This window comes from Trifolium pratense, linkage group LG6 (genome assembly GCF_020283565.1).
Source record: "Trifolium pratense cultivar HEN17-A07 linkage group LG6, ARS_RC_1.1, whole genome shotgun sequence".
NCBI classification, from domain to species: domain Eukaryota; kingdom Viridiplantae; phylum Streptophyta; class Magnoliopsida; order Fabales; family Fabaceae; genus Trifolium; species Trifolium pratense.
The window spans coordinates 30,747,580-30,759,449 of NC_060064.1; the positions used below are offsets into that span (position 1 = coordinate 30,747,580).

Here is an 11,870-nt window from a genome sequence, read left to right on the forward strand (position 1 = left end):
CAGAGCAAAAAAAAAAAAAAAAAACAAAGAACAAAAATGTAGCAGCTTCGGCTTGACCATTTTATCTGAAACAAGTTAGAGTCATCGCACTGATCTCAGCTCACCGGAGTTGAGTTCCTCATCAGCTACCGGAAACAGTAACAAACTCCGCCGCAAGGTTTTTCATTTTCAATTATTTTCAGATTTTCTTCCCTTCACTCGCGAGGATACAATTCCACCGCGATTTATTGCTCCGATTTGCGGTGGCAGCTGAAAAATATATGATTATAACTTGCTTATTCCATGATGACGATGATGATAAATTCAATGTTATTGAGAAAATATATGATTATAACTTGCTTATTCCATGATGACGATGATGATAAATTCAATGTTATGATAAAGAAAAAATATTTTTTATTTTTTTATTTATGAATGTATGTTGAATTGTGTGATTTTTGTTTTTAATTGATCTACTATGATTTTGTGTTGTTTATAATTATTTTACTATGAATAATTTATGTGATTTTTTGTGTGTTTGATAACAGGGGGAAGATATTAGGAAGAGCTATAGAGTCTCATAGAGAAGTGAAAAAGAATGGATTTAATATGTTTAATTGGGACAATTGCTGTGATTTTGGTTTTAGGGTTTGTCTTTGTAATCTTCATTGAAGCTTATAGAAGAAGAAATAACCATCAGTACGTTGTTATTTTTACTGATTAGTCTTATTTATATAAGCTAAAAGATAATGTTATGTGATTTTTAGTATAATGTTTTTATTTTTGTATAGGCACATTGAAGTTCCGGCAATTTTTGAGGATCCTAATTCATTGAAACAGGTAAATTTTTGTTTTTGAACTTATGTTTATACGCAAGATTTTGTGATAAATCCGTATATGTTTATTTAGCTAGGGAGGGGGGAGGTTGGTGTCTAGAAGAGTTATAATTCAGTGAGATAAGTCTAGTATGATTGACTTTTGGAGACCTCTTTTCGATGGTGTTTATTTTCCCTTTCGACAAGTGAGTTTGGTAATGCAAAATTTCGACTTTGTTGCTAGTTCTACAACTTCTAGTGTTTTCTGTTCGTATAAGGTTTTAGTATGGTTGGATTCTCAATTCCTACAGAAAGTAAAAATATAAGATTCATTTATATAAAAACAAACGAGAAAGATACACTTTATGAGAATGGAATGATTCGTTTTTATGTCATAAGTTAATATGCATATCATCTGTGTTCTCACAGAAGCTGAAGTTGCTGCATCATGAGTTAATTCATAAATTTAAGTTTTTCTGTGCTTCGTTATTTCAATTTAGAACTAGGATGCAAGATGAATCTCAACTATCTCTTTTTGCGTTTGAGCTTATCATTTATGATATGCCCCTTGTAACACCATGATTTGCAGTTCTATAGTTGTAGTGATAGTCTACAGTAGTGATTTTTATCTTATTGAAATTATTCCAATTTCCCTTGTCTTTCTCTTTCATCTGCAATCTCCACAATATTGTTGAGCTAGAGTAGTTGGCTTTTATGACCTATCCTTAATTTCTACTTCTATAATCTGGTCTTCATCCCAATTTCAAGAGGAAGGATCTGTCATCGCTATTGTATTTCACATACATCTACGGCACCTTGCACCTAATGATCACTGATTTAATTATTTTTTATTTAGGTTCCTTGCCCGCACGTTGTTGATCCTGCCTCAAAGTATATCTCTTTGATAATCCCTGCATTCAATGAGGAGTATAGGCTTCCTGGTGCACTTGAGGAAACTATGATGTAAGTCGAATCACACCATTTTTACCAAGATGAATACTGTTTCTGTTCATATCAGGATGTTAACATGCTTGGCTTCCCTTTCGTTGAAGAGTAAAGAAGTTGAAACAACCACAGAATCAAAAAAGGGAAAATCCAAGCTTGTAAAGATTTGAGAGCTTTAAATTTCATTCACTTTTATTTATGGCTCATTTATTTCAATGGGCTAGACTTTGTAGTTTGTACATAGAGTAGTATTGTGAGTAGTTACGTAATTGCTGTTCTGGTGAAGTAGCATTGCATTTATTGTTTATGGTCGTTATCATGAGCATAATTTTACTTATGCTTTTGTGTTGTAGTTATCTGCAACAGCGTGCTTCAAAGGATCCTTCATTTTCATACGAGGTACTTGCAGTTCCATTCTCGTAGGATGCTGGTTTAGAATCTAGCTTTTTGTCTTGAAAATATAAACATACTATTTAGAGTTGTAAAGAAAACTATATGTTACACCATGTGAAACATCATGAAACAGTATTAATTATTCTAATTTTTCTGTTAGCCATATATAAAACCGGCTCAATTTCACTCATGATCTTTGTTAATCTAAATTGAAAATTCTTTCGATGTCCATTCAATTTTTTTTGGTCTGGCAGTGTATTTGATTTTAACCTCGTTGCCCGATTACTTTATTCCAAATGTTTTTGTACTTCATATCTTTGCATGTTTACATTTATGTTTTCTTATCAATGGAATGGACACTTGAGCAGGTTGTAATTATTGATGATGGAAGCACCGATGGGACCAAAAGAGTAGCTTTTGAATTTGTAAGGAAATACACAGTAGACAAGGTACGGGTCATCCTTCTTGGAAGAAACCATGGGAAGGGAGAAGCAATCAGAAAAGTGAGTCTAATTTAAACTATAATCTTTTCAAATCTACTCTTATATTGAATGGCTGTAACACATTATGCTTGTGGATCATTAATTAAGGCTTTCTTCTTTCCTTGAAAGCATGGTATTACAGGGAATGTTGCACTCACGTGGTGAACTACTTCTCATGCTTGACGCTGATGGAGCAACCAAGATCACCGACCTAGAAAAACTTGAAAATCAGGTTACTGGAATGTTATGATGTGCAGCTTTCTCAGATTTATAACCAAATTTTACTTTATACTTCTAGTCCCAGATTTTGATAAGCATTGTATACTGTTTTTTTGTCAGATTCGTGCTGTTGCCAAAAAGGATGGAGATTCAAGTGGTAGTGATCCTAGCTTTAGAATATCTGACACCCCTGTTGTTGTATTTGGGTCACGAGCTCATCTAGAGGAGAAAGCTTTGGCTACAGTTAAGCGCGGCCTTCTCTATTCTTTGTTTTATTGTTCCCGTGTATACATCACCATGGTTGAATAACTTAGCTTAACATCTGCAGAGGAAGTGGTACCGCAATTTTTTGATGAAGGGGTTCCATCTTGTAGTTCTATTGGCTGCTGGTCCTGGAGTTCGTGATACACAAGTAATTGCCTACTTTAATTTTTGACCTTGCGTTCTGATTTCGGTACCCTGATATTCAATGCTTCACTGCTTCCTCAATACCATGTAAATTTCATGTAGGTTTATATTTGATCTGATATTGATTTTGTACATTCACAGTGTGGTTTCAAGATGTTTACTAGAGCTGCAGCTAGGAAACTTTTTTCAAATGTCCGCTTGAAAAGGTGATTGTTCTTAGCGCTCTATAGAATGCAATAATTTCTTAAATTTTGAAAGGGAGTTACTTCATAATTGAGAAAGAATAAAAAAGCGATTTTTCTTACTTTCGAAAGTAAATTGTTCAACAACCTTTACCTCTTTGGTGTAATTATTTGTCCATGCTTTTCTTCATTTGTATGCTATGTCTTATTTATTGTATCATTAGCTATGCTCCTGTCATAGGTTCTAATATGGAAATGAACAAATGTATTTACAGTCCTTTATATATTATTATACATATGAAAAAAATTGAACTCATAATTCCTTGGCCTTATCTATCTTGGACTTGGACCATAATTATTTGTATAGAACTATTTAATATTATCGAAACACGAGCATTTTTTATCCAGAAAAGAAAGAGAAAGTTTGTAATAACCTGTCACTATTATATTTATATTTGAACTACGTTGCCAAAATAGTCTCAAACAGTGTTGTTAAACGGACGCATGGCAGTGCCATTGCAGACTGGTGTGGTGGATTTTTTGACAACCGTCACCAACCAATTTCTGAAAGGATGCCCTGCAATGCAGTGCCATAGGCCGCAATGGCTTGTTTACAGGGAGGCTTTTTGGCCTTCCACCATCCATGGCAAGACATTTATTTAGGCTTCTATGTTGTTAAGCAGGATCCTTTGTTACTGATGTTGGTAAATCATTAGCAAATAAACAGACAAGTCTCTTGTTTTAACCACTTTTTGTTTCTACAACAAATCCTACCTTCTCCGCCATAATGTGAAACCAAAATTAATAATTCACTACCCTTTGATTGCCTGATCTCTATATTGTTTTACCCTGCTAAGAATTACTCAAATTCCAACCCTGGATCCATCCTCTTAAATACATTAAATTTTATTAACTTCAAGATCTATTGGAGAGGCCATTTTTTCTCTCAAATTCATGCTGTTGGGCAGAGTTCCCCATCTACATATATCAACATTATTGTAATCTAATTTCCTGTATGTCGTCTTCTCATAAATTAAAAAAAATAGATACTCTGCACATTCCTTTCCTCTATTATTTGTTATGTAAAGCCTGTTAATATAGTTAGGTCTATTATGATAAAAGTAGGCTGTACGCCTGTACCGTTATCATTTTTCTTAGGAGGATTTGAATAGATTCATAAAAGTATTACTTGTATAAAACTGTTGGGAAAAAAAAAGTAGAATTTACAACTGACATGAACTAGAAATTCATAATGAATAGTGTCTAAATTTAAGGAAATGATGTCCAATTATAGTAATCCTTATTCTATTGGTTTAGTGTCTTGTTCTATGGAAGTAGTGTGTTGTTTTCTGAAAGATAATTCACAAATAAAATTTCCTTAATTGTATATCATTAAATATAAATATAAATGTCTTGTCTTGCTTCCAGTATACTACAATTTAGATTATAGAGGAAGCCTGATCTGAGAATAATGCAATTGACAGTTAATGAAAGTGAAAATTAAGTATCTTGTAGATAAAAGATATTCAGTTTACGTTGGGAATATTGAATTTCTATTTTAGTGGTCTGGTAAGTTGATTTTTAAGGGGGAGTGGTTTTGTATAATCAAGCTTTCTTCCATTTGTACCTTTCTGTATTGTCACATACATATATGGTGAAAACTTTATACTTATCTATAATAGTCTTTGTCATTCTCTGCAGGTGGTGCTTTGATGTTGAACTAGTCTTTCTGTGCAAGTGGTTTCGAATCCCGATATCAGAAATTTCTGTAAATTGGTCTGAGATCCCGGGATCCAAAGTGAATCTTCTGAGTATACCAAACATGGTTTGGGAGCTTCTGCTCATGTCTGTAGGGTACAGGATTGGTATATGGAGAATTTCTAATTCCACCTGAGCTTCAATGATCACAAATTTAGGAAGAAACTCGGCATTTTCCTATCCTAAGAGTAACAACTTAATGCAATATTTATAGTTCATAGGACCAACCATAACCTTGGGGGTTCTGTCCAGGATGAGGTCATGGAAGCTTTGTTTTTTTTTTTTTACTGTTGTTATTCTACTAGGTAAATCTATTTTTTTTTGAACAAGCTACTAGGTAAATGTATTCAACAATTCATAGTTACCATTGATGAGAAAAACATCTGATTACAAGTTTGTATTTGTTTTCTTACGCGTAGTTAACATATTATACAGATAACATTTCATTCCTTAGGTGCTATTTGAAAGAGAATATCTGACACTGCTGAGTTATTTTGATGCTTTTTTTGCTCATCATTCCTGGCAGTAGACTGTTGTAATTCATGTTGTATTGATTGATCAGAAACATTTATATATGATTGAATGATTGATCAGTTTGAGTTCTGTATTCCCATTTTTTTAAATAGAATTTCTCACATTCTTTTTCCACAATTTCTTACACATCTCTCTCGAATAATATTGACAATAAAATTATGAAATTCGTACACGTATTTCATTTTATTTGTAACCACCTCATTATTTTTACATTTGCACTTGCAGTTTATATTTTCATATACATGATACACAAAAACTATTAATATCCGGAAGTACACATCTGAATGATACACAAACTGTATTTTTACTGCATGTGTACATCTGTAATAATTTTTGGGTGGAAATAGTTCCTCTCCAAATCCAATCTGTATACTATAATTGTTTCTAAATGGAGTCTAGTGAGATTGCATTAGCCTGTGTAAAAGGGAACATGTTCTTAGAGGTAACATCCTCATTTTGGACTTGGCATGTCAATTATCTTCTCAAATCCAAAACTTTAGTTTCAGAACTTCTTTGTAGGATGACCTCAACCTCAAGCAACCAAGTCAATGAGCCTTTCTTCTAACACTAAGGAGGATCTCCATCTTCAATAAATTGTCCCATGGTTGTTATCCAACAATCCACATGATGATGTTCGGTGGCGAAGTTATTGATCAGTGAACAGCATAATGCATGTGTTCTTTACCTATCCTAGTAGTCAAAATGCGTGGAACATGTATGAATTTCGATATTTTGTGCAAGCTGCCCCTGTCATTGAAGAAAATGCTGCAACTGTCATATTCAACGTGCTGGTGCGGCTGGAATAATGTTGGAATATGGAAGCAAAGAAATAACAAAGTTTGGAATAATGTTGTTGATGCACAAGTTCCGATTTTTCCCCGTGCCCAAAGCATGCTACAGGAGTGGACAGCAGCTCATAAATAACCATTCAGCTAGTGATGCTTTGGTTCAGACCAGAGTTGTCAACACGCGATGGCAAAAGCCAGCAGCTGGATGCTTCAAGTGCAATGTTGATGCCTCTTTTTTCACTCGTACTAATAGAGTCGATTTAGACATGTGTATTACAGATGAATTTGGCGCTCTTGTGCTGGCTGAAACAGAATCGTTTAATCCTATTTGTGATGTGTGCATGTTGGTGAAGCGCTTGATCTTCTACCGGCTATCAATTGGGCGAATGAATTAAACATTGGTCCTATTGACTTTGAACTTGATACAAAAAAGGTGGTGGACAGTTTCCATAGTTCCAAACATGATTTTACAGAGCTCAGGGACATCATCAAACAATGTCGTATTTTTTTTCTCTGCTGTCTATGTAAACTCTAGTGTCGAGTTTGCACGGAAACAAACAAATGAGGGTGATACGCTATAAGCTTTTTTTCCGTCAAAAAGAAAATTGAATAATGAGGGTGTTTTCGTTCAAATTTACGGCAAAGGTTTATAGAAATGTGGTTGAGAATTCAACTTTCTCATGTTGTATAAAAGTTGGTAAAAATTACTTTTGGTATTATTTAATCTGAGGAATAAAATTTACACACAACTTCGCAATTCTTGATGCACATACTTTGATTAAATTGAAAACAAAGTATACACCTTATGATATTTTTAATTGCTAGATAGTTTCAATTGATTCTAACTTATGAATCAAAGCCTTCCACATTTTAAAATACCAATTAGTACAACTATCTTGGCACACTTCATTGAGCCTATGCAATATTACAAGTATGGCTTTTCAATGTTTTCATATTTAACCATGAAGAGGTTATAGGTATAGAGTTAATCTATAATTTGATATTATTGTTTGCTTTATTTATTTATTTCAACTTAAAAACCATGTTGCAAAATGCATCTCAACAGCTCTTCATTAAAATTAATTATAGCCTGTTAATTTTGTTGGATTGCTGAGATGTTTTAAATTTGACCAATTTCTTGAGTTTTAATGCACTTGCAATATAAGCATTAATACAGTCATCAAATCATATTCAGGCACGGTAGATAGATAATCCTCGATAAATTATACGCAGAATGAACAAGATGAAAAAAATAAAGTCATCCAAATATTATGAAAAGAATTGGATCATTTGAAAAAACAACTCCTCAAAATAATCACTCCAACATTGTTGAATAGTAAGTAACATGAACAAAAAAGATAACAAAAGCAAATAAAAATGAATTTAAAGGGTTACAAGTTGAAATGCTTCCAGAGGATTCATAACACTTAGTCTTTCCCTTTGACAAAAACGCTTTATCTCAAAACAGTTGTCTAGAAGCACTTTCTGTGCACAATAGATGGACCAGATTCATCATATTCTGCCTTTGCAATCCACATCTGCACTCAAAACAAAATGTTTGTGTCATTACCAATGGTTTTGCCAATTTAGTTTCTGTAATTGACTGATCCAATGAATATTTAAGAAAACCTTTGATCATCATATTAGTCTTTTCGGATCAGTCAATTTAGGCCATGTTTGGATAAATAACGTAAATGTTTGTGATAAATTATTAAAGTCAAACTGTTTGTTTTCATATAAACTATAAACTGCTTTTCATAAGCTATCCTAAAGAGCTTATGAAAATAAGCTGAAAAAAACTCATTTATATGACATAAGCTAATCACAACTGCTTATTTCAATAGATAAGCTCAAGTAAGCTAATCCATAAACTCTGCCAAACAGTCTTACAACTGCTTATGTCAATAGATAAGCTCAAGTAAGCTAATCCAAACAGGCTCCAAGTCTCTTAAACTGTCCGGTAACGTCTGATTCACTACCTTAATCTAATTCTACTGGCAATTCAATACTGACATGATTGAGATTTTTTTTTATTTAGGGATCGTTTTTGAAATTCTGTTAGTTTGAACTTTGAAGGACCTAGTTAACAATTCCCTACAATAACATTCGAGGTGGAGAAAGAAGGAAAGAACAAAACAAACCTGCTGGAAGGTGCTAAGAGATGCCAAGATGGAACCACCAATCCAGACACTGTATTTTCTCTCAGGTGGTGCGACCACCTTGATCTTCATGCTACTTGGGGCTAAAGCAGAGATTTCCTTGCTCATTCTATCAGCAATGCCAGGGAACATAGTGGTTCCTCCTGAAAGGACAATGTTACCGTACAGGTCTTTCCTGATATCAACGTCGCACTTCATGATGGAGTTGTATGTGGTCTCGTGAATTCCTGCTGCTTCCATACCTATCATGGATGGTTGGAACAGGACTTCTGGACACCTGAAACGCTCATCTCCAATAGTGATCACCTGTCCATCAGGCAATTCGTAGCTCTTCTCGACGGAAGAGCTGGTCCTAGCTGTCTCCAGCTCTTGTTCATAGTCAAGAGCAATGTATGACAACTTTTCTTTCACATCACGAACAATTTCACGCTCTGCTGAGGTGGTAAAAGAGTAACCACGTTCAGTCAAAATCTTCATCAGGAAATCAGTGAGATCGCGACCAGCCAGATCAAGACGAAGGATGGCATGTGGTAGAGCATAACCCTCGTAAATAGGGACAGTGTGGCTGACACCATCACCAGAATCCAACACAATACCTGCACAGAGAAGGAAATTGTCATTTGTCGATCTACAAGTTCCTGGCCATGTATAAACCACATAATCTGAACCTAATTCAGCGACTAAAAAATTACTCACCGGTGGTACGACCACTAGCATACAGTGAAAGAACGGCCTGGATAGCTACATACATAGCAGGGGTATTGAAGGTCTCAAACATGATCTGGGTCATCTTCTCACGATTAGCCTTAGGGTTGAGGGGAGCCTCAGTTAGCAGAACTGGGTGCTCTTCTGGGGCAACACGAAGCTCATTGTAGAAGGTGTGATGCCAAATCTTTTCCATGTCATCCCAGTTGCTAACAATTCCATGTTCAATAGGGTATTTGAGAGTCAAAATACCCCTCTTAGATTGTGCCTCGTCACCAACATATGCATCTTTTTGACCCATGCCAACCATCACACCAGTGTGACGAGGACGACCAACAATGCTGGGAAAGACAGCACGTGGGGCATCATCTCCAGCAAATCCAGCCTGAAGAAAAGGTATAGTGGAATTAGTTTTCTCAAATTCAATTAGGTAATATACATGTAAAAAATTCCAATAAAACCAGCTAGAGTATTGTATTATGTTATGTTTTTAAGCAAACTTAATGCCGAAAACCAGGGTTGTCAAAACAAGATTTATATTGTGAATACTGAATAACCAATAGTATTGCGGTATGATATGTTTTTGAGCAAACTTCAATGCCAAAAAAATTGTTTATCAAACCATGATTCATATAGTGAATTGAAAGAACTATTTTTTGAATCGTGATCAAAACTTATTATGATTCGTAAAATACATTCCTACTTTTTTAAGTAAAAACCAGTGACATAGCAACATTATAAGCTAATAATATATCTGATATAAACTTCAAAATTTAAGTCATAAATCAATGAGAAAAAAAAGTGGTTGCTACACAAAGTTGACAAAAATAGTGGTCGGATAAACTAAGTTTAGGTGATAATTCATTGAAATGAATCAAGATTCGTCATAGAAAATCTTAATTCATCATAAAAATTGGATTTCAAAATTCAGTTGCAAATAGATGCACACTAGAGATTCATTTCGATTGAACTCAATTTTAGACCGAATCGAGATACTATTCGTATGTATCGTAAGATACCAATAACCATACTAAAACTATAAGATAATTTCTCTACCTTAACCATTCCAGTTCCATTGTCACAAACAAGTGGTTGAATATCCTCAGTGTCGGCCATCTTCTAATATCTGCAGGATAAATGGAAAATATTTAGTAGAAGTGCACTGTTTCTATAAACAGTTCCAATAACTGACTAAAAGTGGAATTTTAAATAAAATCCTGTCATTTTATCATTTTCTCAAATTATTATCAGGGTCGACATGTCAATATCTGTGTCGTGTCCAGTGTCTGTGCTTCAAAATTACACATACATACACCATGGATCAAAATAGTGTGCATTCAGAAGTGTGTGAGACAAACTGACCAACAACGGGTCCACAAACAAAGCATTACAACATTTCCTTTTCGGAATCTCTTCTTTCACTTTACACCTCAAATTTTGATAATTAATTACATCACATCAAACATTAAACTTTATAAACTATTACACAATATACATTGCATCTTCAATCAACATCAAAACAACAATTCAGATCCTTTCCCTACACATCTGAAAACAACTTTTCATAGAACCAAACTTAACAATCATAGATCCATCTCCAATTCTCCATTAACCATAAAATCTTAAAAAATACAAACAATGTTACTCAATAAAATCATTTAAGCCAATCAAAAAATGTTTCTTTTTTGTCCTTTCAAAATAAAACAAACACTTAGATCGATCAATTAAAACGACCAAGATGAAAAAAATTAACAAAAAAATCAAACAAACACAATAATCTATCAAGAATCTAACTCAAACCCAATTCTCTTACATCAAATTTCTATTTTTATCCAAAACAATAGAAAATAATAAAAATTGTTAAAAATTAAAACTTTCGGATACACAATTGAATAATTCAAAATCCAACAATGACCCATTTGAAATCAAACTAATCAAGAACAAATGAAACAAAAAAAAAAGTTACCCTAAATCAAATTACAAAATGAGTCAAAATTCAAAAATTCAATGCAAGAAACAGATCGAAACATGAAAAAAAACGGATCAGAGAATAGAAACAGACCTTGTGAAAGGAAATGCCGAGGGTGATGGAAGGTGAGAAAATGCACTGAGGTGAGAGAGAGAGAGAGGGAAAGAGAGAGAGAACGCTCAGAGAGAGAGAGAGAGAGAGAGAGAGAGAGAACACTCCAAAAAAGACCAAATGAAAATGGAAAAATTAGGATTCAATATAAGAACAATGAGATGCAATGTGAACCGTTGGATTTTGAGTTTAAATCAGAGAGAATTGAACGTTTTCCATAGTGTGTGGCACTTATTTAGCTATTTCTATTATTATTTTACCTTTTTTATACTCACTCACACTTTTTACTATTTTTCACTAATTTTATGTGTGTATTTAAATTGGAAATGTATTAATTTTTATGTACTTTGATTTACTCATATATTTCCATCTTTTATCTTGTCTTGCAAGAGTGAGTCTTTAATTAGGTTAATTTTCCTTATA

General features: G+C 33.9%; 2 protein-coding genes across 4 annotated transcripts; one reads left to right on the plus strand and one right to left on the minus strand.

Annotated features, from left to right (window-relative positions):
• On the plus strand, positions 1-5,620 carry LOC123891455 (dolichyl-phosphate beta-glucosyltransferase). Of its 2 annotated transcripts, XR_006803126.1 has the most exons (12): positions 1-157; positions 528-678; positions 771-819; positions 1,651-1,757; positions 2,093-2,138; positions 2,501-2,635; positions 2,757-2,846; positions 2,954-3,076; positions 3,162-3,245; positions 3,383-3,447; positions 5,125-5,486; positions 5,519-5,620. XR_006803126.1 is itself a non-coding variant. In XM_045941328.1 (11 exons), exons 2-11 carry the CDS (start codon positions 578-580, stop codon positions 5,315-5,317), a joined length of 993 nt encoding a protein of 330 aa, XP_045797284.1. In that variant the 5' UTR covers positions 1-157; positions 528-577; the 3' UTR covers positions 5,318-5,620. The 2 variants fall into 2 exon arrangements, 1 of the variants encoding a protein (XP_045797284.1); XM_045941328.1 differs by having other exon boundaries at positions 5,125-5,620.
• Positions 5,621-7,747: 2,127 nt separating this feature from the next.
• LOC123891456 (actin-11-like) lies at positions 7,748-11,605 on the minus strand. Of its 2 annotated transcripts, none has more exons than XM_045941329.1 (5): positions 11,430-11,605; positions 10,424-10,493; positions 9,359-9,752; positions 8,645-9,258; positions 7,748-8,041 (listed from the first exon to the last, which is right to left on the minus strand). In XM_045941329.1, the coding sequence occupies exons 2-5, from the start codon at positions 10,481-10,483 to the stop codon at positions 7,976-7,978; spliced, it is 1,134 nt and encodes a 377-aa protein (XP_045797285.1). In that variant the 5' UTR covers positions 10,484-10,493; positions 11,430-11,605; the 3' UTR covers positions 7,748-7,975. The 2 variants fall into 2 exon arrangements, with proteins under 2 accessions (XP_045797285.1, XP_045797286.1); XM_045941330.1 differs by having other exon boundaries at positions 7,748-8,046; positions 11,430-11,574.
• Between the last annotated feature and the right edge of the window lie 265 nt (positions 11,606-11,870).

Coding starts and splice junctions, on each gene's coding strand:
- LOC123891455 (XM_045941328.1), top strand. CDS start 578: ATGGATTTAATATGTTTAATTGGGACAATTGCTGTGATTTTGGTTTTA. Junction 1,758..2,092: donor GCACTTGAGGAAACTATGAT/GTAAGTCGAATC, acceptor TTTGTGTTGTAG/TTATCTGCAACAGCGTGCTT. Junction 3,246..3,382: donor CTGGAGTTCGTGATACACAA/GTAATTGCCTAC, acceptor GTACATTCACAG/TGTGGTTTCAAGATGTTTAC.
- LOC123891456 (XM_045941330.1), bottom strand. CDS start 10,483: ATGGCCGACACTGAGGATATTCAACCACTTGTTTGTGACAATGGAACT. Junction 9,259..9,358: donor TGCTAGTGGTCGTACCACCG/GTGAGTAATTTT, acceptor TTCTCTGTGCAG/GTATTGTGTTGGATTCTGGT. Junction 8,047..8,644: donor CTCTTAGCACCTTCCAGCAG/GTTTGTTTTGTT, acceptor TTTTGTTTTGAG/TGCAGATGTGGATTGCAAAG.